Here is a 15891-nt window from a genome sequence, read left to right on the forward strand (position 1 = left end):
GATCTAGTTTAACTATTATTTTATGATGAACACTGAATGGTATATCAAAAGGCTGCAAAGCCAGTGTCTCCATTACACATTTTAAATAAGTATCCTTCCATGTTACCTTCTTCCTAATGAACCCAGCTAGGTTTGAACCTAGGTTTCCTGCACACCACGATACTGTGTTAGCCCTCTGAGACAAATCCCACAACCCCTGACAACATTCCTAAACTTGCTGCAATTTTAGATATAAAATAAACATCTACATCTTCTCTACATTTCATTACTGACATAAAGGGCATGTGCACAATGACTGTGATCCAAATGGCACCCTATATAGTGCATTATGGGCCCTGGTTAAAAGTAGTGCATTATGTAGGGAATAGGGTGCCATTTGGGACATATCCGTATTTACTGTGTAACGGCTTTCTTCCGCTGAAGGAGAGGAGGACCAAAATTCAACGTGGTTAGTGTTCAACATCTTTAATATAGACGATCAACGAGAACACTACAAACTACAAAACAATAAACATGAAAACCAAAACAGTCCTATCTGGTGCATAGACACAAAGACAGAAGACAATCACCCACAAAATACCCACAGAATATGGCTGCCTAAATATGGTTCCCAATCAGAGACAAAGATAGACAGCTGCCTCTAATTGAGAACCAATCTAGGCAACCATAGACCTACAAACTACCTAGAAAGGAAACAGCCCCATAAACATACAAAAACCCCTAGACCAGGAAAAACACAATAAATCCCCCATGTCACACCCTGACCTAACCAAAATAATAAAGAAAACAAAGATAACTAAGGCCAGGGCGTGACATACTGGCTTTAGTCAATTTATTTCCCCAGGTCTGCACACTCCAATGTTTAACCATTTAAAAACCTAAAGGTAGAAAAAAAGCGTAATTGTATTTGTCTTGGAGACGGATGCCTAATAAAGAGTAAATGCCATTTGTCAATTTGAAATGAGTCAGAGTTCGTGCTTCTACCCTTTTCCAAATCAAGTATTGTTCATTGTGAAACTTGCCTGGTTGTCGTTCATACTTCCTGAAATTGCACTGGGGCACAAAATAACCCAAAATATCCACATCTGACACACACACAGGCACACAGTCACACACACAGGCAGGTATGGACAGACTTGGAGGTCGGGGACCCCTAGATAGCATGTGAGAAGAAAAAGTTTAGAATTGCAGGAAATTAGCTTTAAAACTGCAACATTTTCTTTTAGCCTCATGACAAAATGTATAGAATAGCATTATAAAACTGCAAAATGTTGTCTCTGCACCATGGCAAAATGTGTTGAAATGTAGGAAGTTAGCTGATTCCTCTCCCCCTCTATCTTTTGCCAATTATTTGGATCTCAATCCTGATACAATTCGGCTCCACATGTGACCTCAGTCTGGAAGCTCAAAAATCAGATTTGTTTTGCTCTGAAGTATTTGTACATGACCTGCCATTACCATGACAACCATCCCAAAAATGTTAAGGAACAGTGACAGGAAATGAGCATTGCATCTGTGTGCTACTACAGATGCCACATCCTGAACGTGCAAATCTGATTTGGGTCACATGTAAAATTGAGTGTGGACAGTTAGAAAAAAAGATGAGATATTTACCAGTTAATCCAATAGCAAACAATGTAAGATACAGTACGTGTTTCAAATCGCCCTTAGAAGTGCAGAAAGTAATATGCTACAGTACTGTAAATACACTACAGTAGATGACACAGTTTTCACATTAGGCAATGCACTTACATTACCCAACACAATTGACAGATAATCTATAATTCCCATATATATCCAATGTGTAATCAAAGATGTGATCAGTAAAGACATCCTGTACATTCATTCATGCAAATTTCGATTTTTTAAATTGTTCCGATATAATTGCAACAGAAGTGTACTGTCTGTAATCAAATGTAAGCAATTTAATTACATAAATTAAATGAGAATGAAAACAAAACAACATTTAGCAGGCATTAATTTGCATCAAGCCTGTCTGGCTAATTGGGCCATACATTCTCATCCACATCACAGTGAATGTTCTCATTGTTCATGCACCGTGGGAGAAACCTTTCGGCATGGCGAAGCCAAGCTTGACAATGGTCTGCATTGATGTCATTGCATGCCTCGTCCATGGCCAGAAGGAGGGTGGCACACTCATGCGGATGGTGATCGTACACCTTCCGCCTCCATGCTGAAAGGAGAGTATGGTGGCAGGTATAGGGTCACGAATCGGTGATGGGCCCGAAACCATGCCTGAACCACCTCTGCATGGTGGAACCTGACATTGTCCCACAGAATGACATAGGTGACCCCTTCACCTTGACAGGCCTGCTCAATTTAATTGAGAAACACATTGAGGTGTGCAGTGTTGTAGGATCCAAGTAATGGCCTATGTCCTAACACACCATCTTCAGAGATAGGGCGCATATGAAGATGTTTCCCCCACGTTGTCCAGGCACTTGGACGGTCGCCTGATGGCCGATGAGGTTCCGCCCACAGCACCAACTTTTGTCCAGGTTGAAGCCCGCTTCATCAACAAAGATATACTTGGTTCACAGCAGCATCAAACACCATCACCCTCTAAAAATATATTTTGGTTAGTTATTTTTACAGTATAGTTCCAATATGATATTGTGAAGTAGTATGTGCACCAAATAATAACAGTAATACAGTATATAGTGCTGTACCTGAACATACTCGGCCCGCAGTTGTTTCACCCGGTCATTGTTTCTCTCAAAAGGCACCAGGTAAATGTGTTTCATAGATACCTGGTGCCTCTTCAAAAGGCAGGTGATTGGATATTAGATTAGATATTAAAACAGTTACATTGAAAATATAATTATGTTGTGTTTTGGTGATTAAACCAATGTTCTCATTACATTTCACACTAAACATATATTTTGAATAAATGGTTGTTTGGTGAGAGATGTTTACAATCCACATGAATGAACAATGAATGAAAGACTGGCAGTGTTACGTGTGTGACCAGTCTGTAGTTTTGCACTAAGAGTTGTGAAAATGTACCACATATAAGTGAAATTGTACCAAAGCGATAAAAAGAAAAGCTGTAATTTCACAAGTCTTCTTGATTATCTGGCATTTCTAACCAGATCCTTCCTCAGCAGCTCTGTCCTTCTGAGTGTAACGAAACAGTGGATCTCCTATTCTACCAGCCACTGCCCAGACCATGTCCTGAGGTGGTGAGAATAAGGGCTGTCCAGCATGTCTCCTGTCCTGAGGTGGGGAGAATAAGGGCTGTCCAGCATGTCTCCTGTCCTGAGGTGGGGAGAATGAGGGCTGTCCAGCATGTCTCCTGTCCTGAGGTGGTGAGAATGAGGGCTGTCCAGCATGTCTCCTGTCCTGAGGTGGTGAGAATGAGGGCTGTCCAGCATGTCTCCTATCCTGAGGTGGTGAAAATGAGGGCTGTCCAGCATGACTCCTATACTGAGGTGGTGAGAATGAGGGCTGTCCAGCATGACTCCTATACTGAGGTGGTGAAAATGAGGGCTGTCCAGCATGACTCCTATACTGAGGTGGTGAGAATGAGGGCTGTCCAGCATGACTCCTATACTGAGGTGGTGAGAATAAGGGCTGTCCAGCATGTCTCCTATACTGAGGTGGTGAGAATAAGGGTTGTCCAGTTTGACTCCTATACTGAGCTGGTGAGAAGAGTGGAAGAAAGGAGTGAAGTTGAAGAAGTAATGGTAGTAGAAGAGACACCAGCGAATATTCCTTGTCAACAGAGGGATCCTGACCTGTTGACACTGTAATGATGGAGTGGAAGTCACAGCAGATAGATAGTTAGTTGCAGCAGCAGAGAAGTATTTGGGTGTAAGAGATATCACTGCAGAAGTTTTGCGAGAAGGGGTTACATCATGTCAGGCTGATGGCCTGGTGTAGGATCGTTTAGGGCCAAAGTGGTGTGATGGGGGGGGGGGGGGGGGGGGGGGGGGGGTGGGTAGGTGCAGGGTTAGATGGTGTTGCAATTTTACCATTCCCCTTTTCCCTGTATTTTCTATTAATTTTTTTGTGACTAAAATTAGCAATCTGCACTCTGCACTCTGGCATCTAGCCTGCCAGAAAGTTACATGAAAAAGAAGAATACAGTCTCGGGTAGTGATAGAGGATGGAACTCGGTGTAACTGGACCCACACTCGAACGAATTGCAAAAATCGCTGAAGTTGGAGACTTTTATCTCCCTCACCAACTTCAAACATCTGCTATCTGAGCAGCTAACCGATCGCTGCAGTTGTACATAGTCTACTGGTAAATAGCCCACCCATTTTCACCTACCTCATCCCCATACTGTTTTTATTTATTTATTTTTCTGCTCTTTTGCACACCAATATCTCTACCTGTACATAACCATCTGATCATTTATCACTCCAGTGTTAATCTGCATAATTGTAATTATTTGCCTACCTTCTCATGCCTTTTGCACACAATGTATATATAGACTCCCCTTTTTTCTACTGTGTTATTGACTTGTTAATTGTTTACTCCATGTGTAACTCTGTGTTGTCTGTTCACACTGCTATGCCTTATCTTGGCCAGGTCGCAGTTGCAAATGAGAATTTGTTCTCAACTAGCCTACCTGGTTAAATAAAGGTGAAATAAAAACAAATAAAAATAAAAACACTCAGTTAATGTTCTCATCGATAAAACGTCTGATCTCAATAAATGTTTCTGTTCCCATAACTAGAATCTGTTACAAACACAGTGCACCAAGTTTTATAGACTTGACATTTTTGACACATTTTCCAAATATTTTGTTGTTTAGGTATAACGGCACAGGGTGAGACCCATATGCAGACACAGGAGGAGTCAGGAGTCTCTGATATTTATTGAAATAGAAGGGGCAGGCAATGGGCAGGTCTCGGACAGGCAGAAATTCATTAACCAGGTCAGGGTTCGAAAGGTACAGTGGGGTCAGTTAGGCTTGAGGTCAAGGCAGGCTGAATGGACAGGCAGGCGGGCTCAGTGTCAGGGCAGGCAGAATGGATCAGAACCGGGAGGGCTAGAAAAACAGAGACTAGGAGAGCAGGAGCATGGAAACACACAGGTAAGCTTGACAAGACAAGACGAACTGGCAACAGACAAACAGAGAACACAGGTATAAATACACTGGGGATAATAAGGAAGATGTGCGACACCTAGAGGGGGTGGAGACAAGCACAAAGACAGGTGAAACAGATCAGGGTGTGACATTAGGAGTGCATAGTCGAGTTGAGTTTGTGCACATGCGCAATTCACGGAGGAGGTGCAAATACATGCTACACCATGCCAATAGATTCTCGCTAGCTCGTCCTTGGTTCTGCGCACCTCCTTGCTTGTTCTACCCAGTATGCTTAATTTGCTCCCACTGTAAACGACATAGATGAACGATCGGAGGAGGAAAGATGGTAGAAGTGGATGCTGAGTTTGAATTAAGCAGCGCGCCGAGTACATTTGGTGAAGACCAATGTTCTGAATGGACTACAGTAGCTTTCTCTACCCTTAACCTTGTTCTGAACACCTCCAAAACAAAGGTCATGTGGTTTGGTAAGAAGAATGCCCCTCTCCCCACAGGTGTGATTACTACCTCTGAGGGTTAAGAGCTTGAGGTAATCACCAAGTACTTGGGAGTATGGCTAGACGGTACACTGTCCTTCTCTCAGCACATATCAAATTTGCAGGCTAAAGTTAAATCTAGACTTGGTTTCCTCTATCGTAATCGCTCCTCCTTCACCCCAGCTGCCAGCGCTCATCCTCCACATACAACACCCGTTCTGCCAGTTTAATTCTGTTTAAGGTCCCGAAAGCACACACATCCCCGGGTCGCTCGTCTTTTCAGTTCGCTGCAGCTATCGACTGGAACGAGCTGCAACAAACACTCAAACTGGACAGTTTTATCTCAATCTCTTCATTCAAAGACTCAATCATGGACACTCTTACTGACAGTTGTGTCTGCTTTGCGTGATGTATTGTTGTCTCTACCTTCTTGCCCTTTGTGCTGTTGTCTGTGCCCTAAAATGTTTGTACTATGTTTTGTGCTGCTACCATGTTGTGTTACTACCATGTTGTTGTCATGTTGTGTTGCGACCATGCTGTGTTGTCATGTGTTTGCTGCCTTGCTATGTTTTTGTCTTAGGTCTCCCTTTATGTAGTGTTGTGTTGACTCTCTTGTCGTGATGTGTGTTTTGTCCTATATCTATATTTTATATTTTAATTTTTAATCCCAGCCCCCCTCCCTGCAGGAGGCATTTTCCCTTCTGGTAGGCTGTCATTGTAAATAAGAATTTGTTCTTAACTGACTTGCCTAGTAAAATAAAGGTTACATAAAACAAATAAATACAAGTATTGAAAACTGGAACAAAAACTTGAACAAAATGTAAATCTCACAGGTTGAATACCTGAACACAATTCCTGGTGTGGTTGGTGCCCGGCGTCTGACCCAATGGGTGAATGGAGAAAAAGAAGAAAGTCGGTACTGTTGTTTGTTGATAAACAGCACATCCCTACCCATGTGAAGCTTGGTTATGTAAGATACACCGTAAGAGCTTTCCTCCCCAAACCACTGCAGTGTAAGGACTTTAAAGGATTTTGCCGTGTTTCAAGTGTGTGCAGACGAACAGAGTATATAGAAGAACATTGTGTAGAAGGACGACGGTGTTGCTATTGTGGTGGGGATCATGATTCTGAGTTCCTGGAGTGCCCTGTAAGGGTGAAGGAGATTGGGGTGGCAAAAGTTAGCAGTCAATCGAATATCCTATGTTCAGACGATCAAATCAAATCAAACTTTGTCACATGCGCCGAATACAACAGGTGTAGACCTTACCGTGAAATGCTTACTTGCAAGCCCTTAACAAACACTGCAGTTCAATAAAGAGTAAAGAAAATTTTCTCAAAATGAACTGATATAAAAAATAATAAAAAGTAGCACAATAAAATAGCAAAAACAAGGCTATATACAGGTGGTAACGGTACAGAGTCAATGTGCAGGGTACAGGTTAGTCGAGGTCATTTGTACATCTGGATAAGGGTGGATTAATAGTTTAGCAGTCTTATTGTTTGGGGGTAGAAGCTGTTAAGGAGCCTTTTGGTCCTAGACCTGGAGCTCTGGTACCGCTTGTCGTGCGGTAGCAGAGAGAACAGTCTATGACTTGAGTGACTGGGAGTCTTTGACAATTTTTTGGGCCTTCCGGTGACACCGCCTAGTATATACAGTTGAAGTCGGACATTTACATATACCTTACCCAAATACATTTAAACTCAGTTTTTCACAATTCCTGATATTTAATCCTTGTCACGTTCTGACCTTTTATTTCCTTTGTTTTGTCATTATTTAGTATGGTTGGGGTGGGCAGTCTATGTTTGTTTTTCTATGATTTGGGTATTTCTATGTTTCGGCCTAGTATGGTTCTCAATCAGAGGCAGGTGTCATTAGTTGTCTCTGATTGAGAATCATACTTAGGTAGCCTGGGTTTCACTGTGTGTTTGTGGGTGATTCTTCCTGTCTCTGTGTTTGCACCAGAGAGGGCTGTTTTTGGTTTTCCACGTTTATTGTTTTGTATTGTTTTGTTTTCTCTACTTCACCCCAAGAGAACCGTTACAATCCTAGTAAAAATTCCCTGTCTTAGCGCAGTTAGGATCACCACTTTATTTTAAGAATAAATAATAATATTAGAGAGTATCTTTTTTTCAGCTTTTATTTCTTTCATCACATTCCCAGTGGGTCAAAAGTTTACATACACTCAATTAGTATTTGGTAGCATCCCCCTGACAGAGCAGGTGTAACTGAGTCAGGTTAGTAGGCCTTCAGGGCTTTGATGGCCACTCCAATGCCTTGACTTTGTTGTCCTTAAGCCATTTTGCCACAACTGTGGAAGTATGCTTGGGGTCAATGTCTATTTGTAAGACCCATTTGCGACCAAGCTTTAACTTCCTGACTGATGCTTCAATATATCCACATGATTTTCCTACCTCATGATGCCATCTATTTTATGAAGTGCACCAGTCTCTCCTGCAGCAAAGCACCCCCACAACATGATGCTGCCACCCCTGTGCTTCACGGATGGGATGGTGTTCTTCAGCTTGCAAGCCTCCCCCTATTTCCTCCAAACATGACGATGGTCATTATGGCTAAACAGTTCTATTTTTGTTTCATCAGACCAGAGGACATTTCTCCAAAAAGTACGATCTTTGTCCCCATGTGCAGTTGCAAACCATAGTCTGGCTTTTTATAGTTGGTTTTGGAGCAGTGCCTCCTAAAATGTCAGGAATTGTGAAAAACTGAGTTTAAATGTAATTGGCTAAGGTGTATGTAAACTTCTGACTTCAACTGTAGATACTTTTGTTCCTGTTTCCTCCAGCATGTTCACAAGGTCCTTTGCTGTTGTTCTGGGATTGATTTGCACTTTTCACACCAAAGTACGCTCATCTCTAGGTGACAGAACGCGTCTCCTTCCTGAGCGGTATGACTGCTGCGTGGTCCCATGTTGTTTATACTTGCGTACTGTTGCTTATACAGATGAATGTGGTACCTTGAGGCGTTTGGAAATTGCTCCCAAGGATGAACCAGACTTGTGGAGGTCTACAATTTGTTTCTGAGGTCTTGGCTGATTTCTTTAGATTTTCCCATGATGTCAAGCAAAGAGGCACTGAGTTTGAAAGTAGGCCTTGAAATACATCTGCAGGTACACCTCCAATTGACTCAAATGATGTCAATTAGTCTATCAGAAGCTTCTAAATCCATGACATCATTTTCTGGAATTTTACAAGCTGTTTAAAGGCACAGTCAACTTAGTGTATGTAAACTTCTGATTTCAACTGTAAGTCCTGAATGATGTACTGGGCCGTACACCCTCTGTTGTGCCTTACGGTCAAATGCCGAGCAGTTGCCATACCAGGCGGCGATGCAGCCGGTCAGGATGCTCTGTATAACTTTTTGAGGATCTGGGGACCCATGCCAAATTCTTTCAGTCTCCTGAGGGGGAAAAGGTGTTTTCGTGCCCTCTTCACAACTGTCTTGGTGTGTGTGTTTGGACCATGATAGTTTGTTTGTGATGTGAACATCAAGGAACTTGAAGCTCTCGACCCTCTCCACTACAGCCCCGTCAATGTTAATGGGGGCCTGTTCGGCCCGCCATTTTCGTAGTCCATTGAGGGAGGGAGAGGTTGTTAACCTGGCACCACACTGCCAGGTCTCTGACCTCCTCCCTATAGGCTGTCTCATTGTCATCGGTGATCAGGCCTACCACTGTTGTGTTGTCAGCGAACTTGTTGATGGTGTTGGAGTCGTTTTTGGCCACGCAGTCGTGGGTGAACAGGGAGTACAGGAGGGGACTAAGACAAGGGATGCTAGTGAAGATATGGTAGTGGATACAATACAGCCTGTAGTAAATGTTTGCTACCATACAAAAGATACCCTGTGTGTTAAAAAGGTGGATTTTGTTGCGTCCATTGCCACAGTTATAAACTGTACAGCACAAGTCTCAAAGAAGTTGAAAAAACTGGACATTATTGTGGCTGCGGCAGAAAAGTGTTTGGGACTCAAGGATTCTGGATTCTTGAGGATTCTCAAGGATCTGTAGACTTGCAAGGGCACCAGAATACCCAACCTCCCAGGTTCCCCTTGAGCCTGTGTACGGATCAGATTCTGTTCTATTTATTTATTTATTTATTTATTTGAACAGTTTTTGGGAAGTTTTTTGTTAGTTCATTTTTTTGGGTGAATCCTGTTTCCATCCTGTATAGTAGGTGGCGGAATGCACATTCAATTGTAATCGCCAATATACCATAGAAGAAGACACAAATGAACTATTTTGGGTTAGTTATAAATACCTTTGACTACAAGCATGCAAGCTCTATACAAAAAAAGTATTTCAGACTCACTTCTTGCTACGCAGTTGACTAAGTGAAAGAGAAAGTATGACAGACACTTCTTGCTACGCAGTTTAAGTTGAAGGGAAAGTCTGTCAGACTCACTTCTTAATACTATCAAAATCATGGGCAAACTGTCTGTCTTTCTGTTTGTTCTGTCGTTTTACACCATTGTCAACGCAGGTAAGGGTTTAACTTTCTACCTCATTTAATGATTTATTATGTCATAAAATGTCAAATGTACATACCTGTTGTCAGGGTTGCGAGTAGCCTACAGGCTATACTGATATCACGTATTATTGATATCTAGGCTACATGGCGCATTGATGATGTGAATCACACTGCTGCTCTCTAATTTATTTGCGCCTTACGGATTGTGAAGGAAAAGGGCATGTCTAGTTAGTTGCACAACTGAATGCATTCAGCTGAAATGTGTTTTCCGCATTCCCGATTTGTGAACAGCCATCCACAAGAACTGCACCTCTATATTTCCATATTATGTTATAAAATGTGTATAATATCCCTCCTCTCCCAGGATCACATTCTCTGTGGGTACTTGCAACATATATAAGTGGAGAGACGCCTTTCCCTGAGTTTACGGCTGTGGTGATGTTGGATGACATTCAAGTGACTTACTATGACTCCAACATGAAACACTTCATCTACAGGGGACATAACACCTCAGACAAAATACATGATGACCTAGCTCAGGACGGAGCTTATGTATTTGGAACTATGTACCAGAGCATGAAAGACAGATCAGTTGAACTAAAGCACCACTTTAATCTCACGGAAGGTGTTCAAGTTCAGCAAAGATTGACTGGCTGTGAGATGTTGGACAATGGAGAACCGGCCTTGGCCATGTTTAAGAACATTTTCAATGGCATTTCTGAAGATTATGCTTTGTATTACAACATGACACATTTTACATACGACGCTGGTAAACTACTTCTAGGATGGGATGGGATAATGCAAACATTAATGAAGACAAAATTAGAGAATTTTTACCTTCCCATTTGCATCAAAAACCTGAAGAGATTCCTGAAGAGAGAGAAGAACGTTGTGATGCGTAAAGTTCCTCCCAGACTCAGGTTGATAAAGAAAGAGGTTTCTGGAGGGTTTCAGGTGAGCTGTCTGGCGTTTGGTTTCTACCCTCGCCACATCAACCTGACCCTGCTGAGAGACGGCCAGCCAGTGGCAGAACAGGATCTGACAGGAGGGGAGGTTCTGCCTAGTGGAGACGGGACCTACCAGTTGAGGAAGAGTCTGGAGGTCAGTACTGAGGAGCTAAAGAAGAGACACAACTACACCTGTACTGCCTCTCACCTCAGTCTGGACAACAAGCTGGATGTCAGTTGGGAGTCTGGGGCAGAGAGAGTTCACCTATTCACCCTCTCAGCTCTACTGGTGATGCTGCTGGTTGTTATTCTATTCAGCATTTTCATTTGTGTCAAAAGGAGGTGGAGTAACACTGCCTCCCAGTCTAAACTTGCCAACATTGATGCAACAGTGTCAGAGAAAACAAACCTTTCTTCAGATTCTGAGAACTAATACATTTTTGGGACACTGATGCACCTTTGTCGATTCAGCTCAAATCACAATGAAAATATGACTGCCAGAGCACCTATCAGAGCAGACACAAAATGTGTGAAAGATTCTGTTATGGTCGGTCAATCCACCCTTCCCCTCAACAAAGGACTGTAAAGGATCAGGTTGTGGAGACTGTTGACAATAACCAACATCTGGGCATTAGTCCAGATCTACATTTATATATTTTATAGGCTGGTTTGGCTACCTGAGCATTAACAAAGGTAATCTGGTAGTTATGTGTGTTAAGTAATGTGTCATTTCTAATCATGACTATTCATTAATTTCACAATTGGCCCAGCGTCGTCCAGGTTGGGCCGGTGTAGGTCGTCGTTGTAAATAAGAATTTGTTCTTAACTGACTTGCCTAGTTAAATAAAATAAAATATATATATATATATATCTGTGCTCTATCAGCTGATATCCAGTATCTTAACCAGAAGGAGATCATGTGATCATGTGTATGAGGTTTGTTTATTATTGTAATGTCTTTACAGTGTCTCTGTGTTGTATTGTATGTAGTGTATGTTACCCCCAGGCTGTACAATAATACCTTTATTATAGACAATAAAATATAGCCGAATGTATTACTGCATTGATTCATGTTAACTACAACATTAATTAATGTAATAAAGCAATGTCAAGTACACCATAACTTCTTTCAGGAACTTGTTTATCTCTGTGGAAGGAAGAAATCTGACACTCTATTTCACTCCAGTTTAAGACTGGCATGAGTATTAAACTAAGGTGAATGTTGATCTGACTACAATTAAACAGTTTTATGATAGAACACCTTTAGTAGAGAATGAATCTGTTGGATTGTAGTCAGGGCCATGAAAAGTCATTTTCTATTTTACAATATGCACACTGCTTTTTTAGTGCTACTTTTCCCCAGTCAAATATTCAGGCTTATATTTCCACTTCAAGGCTGGACCACAACATAAAACATAGCTTTTGAATATAAGGTCTGTTTTAATTAACTGTTATTTTGTATTGGACACCCAATGATACATCAAAAGGCTGCAAATCCAGTGTCTCCATTCCACATGTTAAATAAGTATCCCTCCATGTTACCTGCTTCCTAATGAGACCAGCTAGGTTAGAGCCTAGGTCTCCTGCACACCACGACACTGTGTAGACCTCTGAGCTGAATCTTAGAACTACTGGCAACATTAGATTTCTTAAACCTGCTTGGTGCATTTTCCCATGTAAAAGTCACACACATAACTTACCTACATTTCATTACTGATGTAAAGGGCAGGTGCTCAGAGTATGTGTTCCAAATATCACCCTATTCCCCTCATAGTGCTGTATTGGGCCTGGTCAAAAGTAGTGCCCTATATAGACTATAGGGTGCCATTTGAGATGCAACTATAACCACTGGCTTTAGTCAAATTCCCCAGTTCTGCACACTCCAGTGGTTTCCCATTCAAAACCCTGAAGGAAGAAAAAAGGCAGAATTGTATTTGTCTTGGAGACGGATGCCTCATAAAGAGTAAATGTCATTTGTCAATCTGAAATGAGTCAGAGTTAGTGATGCTTGAGAGCAGAGATTAATACAACACAAATACTGTATTTGCTTTCAGAAAATACACACACACACACACACACCAGGGCTGCTCTGTCACTGTATATCTCCCCATACTATATTATATTAATGAATCAAGTCTTCTTGATTATCTGGCATTTCTAACCAGATCCTTCCTCAGCAGTTCTGTCCTTCTGAGTGTAACGAAACAGTGGATCTGCTATTCTACCAGCCACTACCCAGACGATTCCATTGATTAGGCTACTGTGACTAGTGTAGGGAAGGAAACTCCAATATGGTATTCTCTAGGGGCTGTGCTTTGGCAAAGTGGGTGGGGTTATATCCTTCCTGTTTGGCCCTGTCCGGGGGTGTCCTTGGATAGGGCCACAGTGTCTCCTGACCCCTCCTGTCTCAGCCTCCAGTATTTATGCTGCAGTAGTTTATGTGTCGGGGGGCTAGGGTCAGTTTGTTATATCTGGAGTACTTCTTCTGTCCTATTCGGTGTCCTGTGTGAATCTAAGTGTGCGTTTTCTAATTCTCTCCTTCTCTCTTTCTCTCTCTCGGAGGACCTGAGCCCTAGGACCATGCCCCAGGACTACCTGACATGATGACTCCTTGCTGTCCCCAGTCCACCTGGCCGTGCTGCTGCTCCAGTTTCAACTGTTCTGCCTTATTATTATTCGACCATGCTGGTCATTTATGAACATTTGAACATCTTGGCCATGTTCTGTTATAAACTCCACCCGGCACAGCCAGAAGAGGACTGGCCACCCCACATAGCCTGGTTACTCTCTAGGTTTCTTCCTAGGTCTTGGCCTTTCTAGGGAGTTTTTCCTAGCCACCATGCTTCTACACCTGCATTGCTTGCTGTTTGGGGTTTTAGGCTGGGTTTCTGTACAGCATTTTGAGATATCAGCTGATGTACGAAGGGCTATATAAATACATTTGATTTGATTTGATTTAGGGGACAGTGGCACAGTCACACACACAAGCAGGGACTGATGTATGCACACAAGCAGGGAAACACACACAAACGCACGCACGCACACATATACATACATACACGCACACAGTTTTCACTGAAAGTTTTTGATATATAATTTATAGTGTCATCTAAATGGTCTTTGGCAGCGCGCCCAACATGCTAAATGACTGTGTTTAGACAATCAAGACACCAAGCTAAATCCAAGGGCAGTAAACATGTTACAGAATATATAATCTGGGCAGCCCCTTGAACAGACTGGAGTTTCCAGATTAAACTGGTTGATGTCATTTCCAGACTGACACCAAAGCAAAAGCGCCCTCTCTTCCTCATTCCACCCTGTTACAGACACACTGAGGCTTGTCGTGCAAGTCTTTACTTCAGAACCCCATGTTAGCAACTCATACAAACTTGTGTAACCCTCACACGTCCAGGGGTCCTACTGATCTCCCCAAACAACCCCAAACATCCAACCACAAACAACCAACCACAAACAGGTACCTCAAACAACTGAACTAGCTACTAGCTAAGCCCTGGACCAGAGCCAGTTAGTACGGCCAAAGCTAGACCAGAGTTAATATGGACCAGGGCTAGCTAGCCACTAGCTACATACTGGACCAGATCTAGTTAGTGCGGACCAGAGCTAGTTAGTGCGGACCAGAGCTGGTGTGGACCAGAGCTAGTGACATACAGATTATAGCTCTGGTCCAGGGTGTTAGAGCACTGCATGTGCACATACCACTGAGACATAAAAAATACCATCTGAAACGCAAGCGCAGGCACTTTGAGGTTCGCAGACCAGGTGGCCTCAGCACACATAATCTTCAGCTGGATGCTTTTCGGTGTTTAGGGATCCTGTTTGTGGTTGTTTGGCAGCCCTGTTCCACAGTGTATTTATGCAAATAATGCAAATATTTTCTTTATTTTAACAAAAACTATAAAATAAATATATAACTGAATTCCCACCAAAATCCCTGAACTCCATGCATTATTTGTCTGTGCCTGTCAAATGATTTATGTGCTACAGATCTTACTTTGATCTCTCTTTTGTCATTATGAATTCTTCTGCACAAAAGGAAGTGCAAACTCGTATTTGAGATTTAAAAAGGCTTCTAAAGTTTGTAATTCCCACTTTAAAATGTCAGACTTGATTTGCCCTAACAAAAAATATCAACCCCTACAAAAAATGTCCTTTAAATATAATCCACACATTAATTGACATCTCCTATTGCTGTAGGATTATTTTCCTGCTGTCGCAAACTGGCTCAAACTAAGATCCTACATCTGTATAATTCAGTCAATTCCTGATGGATTTTAAAAAGTACGTTTGCAGCATCTTCATCCTTTGTCTAACTATTGCATTTATTAGAATTGTTTTTAAAACCTTTTAACAATTTTGATGACCGTCACTATTGTTTGTTGTTTTTTGGGTTTGTTTGTAGTTGTTTAAAGTGATTTGGGTATCTGTTTGTGGTTGTTTGTGGTTGTGAGTAGTTGTTTAAGGTACCCGTTTGTGGTTGTTTGGAGTGATTAGTAGGACCTCACATCCATGCACACATTCTGCACATGTGATAAATTCTTAAAGCAACAGCATTCAATACTCAACTGAGCTAGAACCCCTCATTACTGAACATATCCAAAATAACTTCACAGAGTCACACATAAAAAAATCATAATAGTTCCCCTTCTTTATCACATAAAAGGCACACGTCCTCTAAGTCTAGGAATTTAGACAAGCTATTATCAAATTCAATCAATCAAATGTATTTATAAAGCCCTTCTTACATCAGCTGATGTCACAATGTGCTGTACAGAAACCCAGCCTAAAACCCCAAACAGCAAGCAATGCAGGTGTAGAAGCACGGTGTCTAGGAAAAACTCCCTAGAAAGGCCGGAACCTAGGAAGAATCCTAGAAAGGGGTGGTCTCTTC

General features: G+C 42.0%; 1 protein-coding gene across 1 annotated transcript; it reads left to right on the forward strand.

Annotated features, from left to right (window-relative positions):
• The first annotated feature begins 9989 nt into the window (after positions 1-9989).
• LOC139384533 (major histocompatibility complex class I-related gene protein-like) lies at positions 9990-11836 on the forward strand. The gene is made up of 2 exons (XM_071129368.1): positions 9990-10047; positions 10400-11836. The coding sequence occupies exons 1-2, from the start codon at positions 9990-9992 to the stop codon at positions 11413-11415; spliced, it is 1074 nt and encodes a 357-aa protein (XP_070985469.1). The 3' UTR covers positions 11416-11836.
• Positions 11837-15891: the final 4055 nt, after the last annotated feature.

The sequence above is a fragment of the Oncorhynchus clarkii genome, chromosome 26 (genome assembly GCF_045791955.1).
Source record: "Oncorhynchus clarkii lewisi isolate Uvic-CL-2024 chromosome 26, UVic_Ocla_1.0, whole genome shotgun sequence".
NCBI lineage: Eukaryota > Metazoa > Chordata > Actinopteri > Salmoniformes > Salmonidae > Oncorhynchus > Oncorhynchus clarkii.

Excerpts from the sequence above, each read along its gene's own strand:
- LOC139384533 (XM_071129368.1), top strand. The coding sequence starts at position 9,990 with ATGGGCAAACTGTCTGTCTTTCTGTTTGTTCTGTCGTTTTACACCATT. Across the intron at positions 10,048-10,399 it reads TTACACCATTGTCAACGCAG|GATCACATTCTCTGTGGGTA; the intron begins GTAAGGGTTTAA and ends CTCCTCTCCCAG.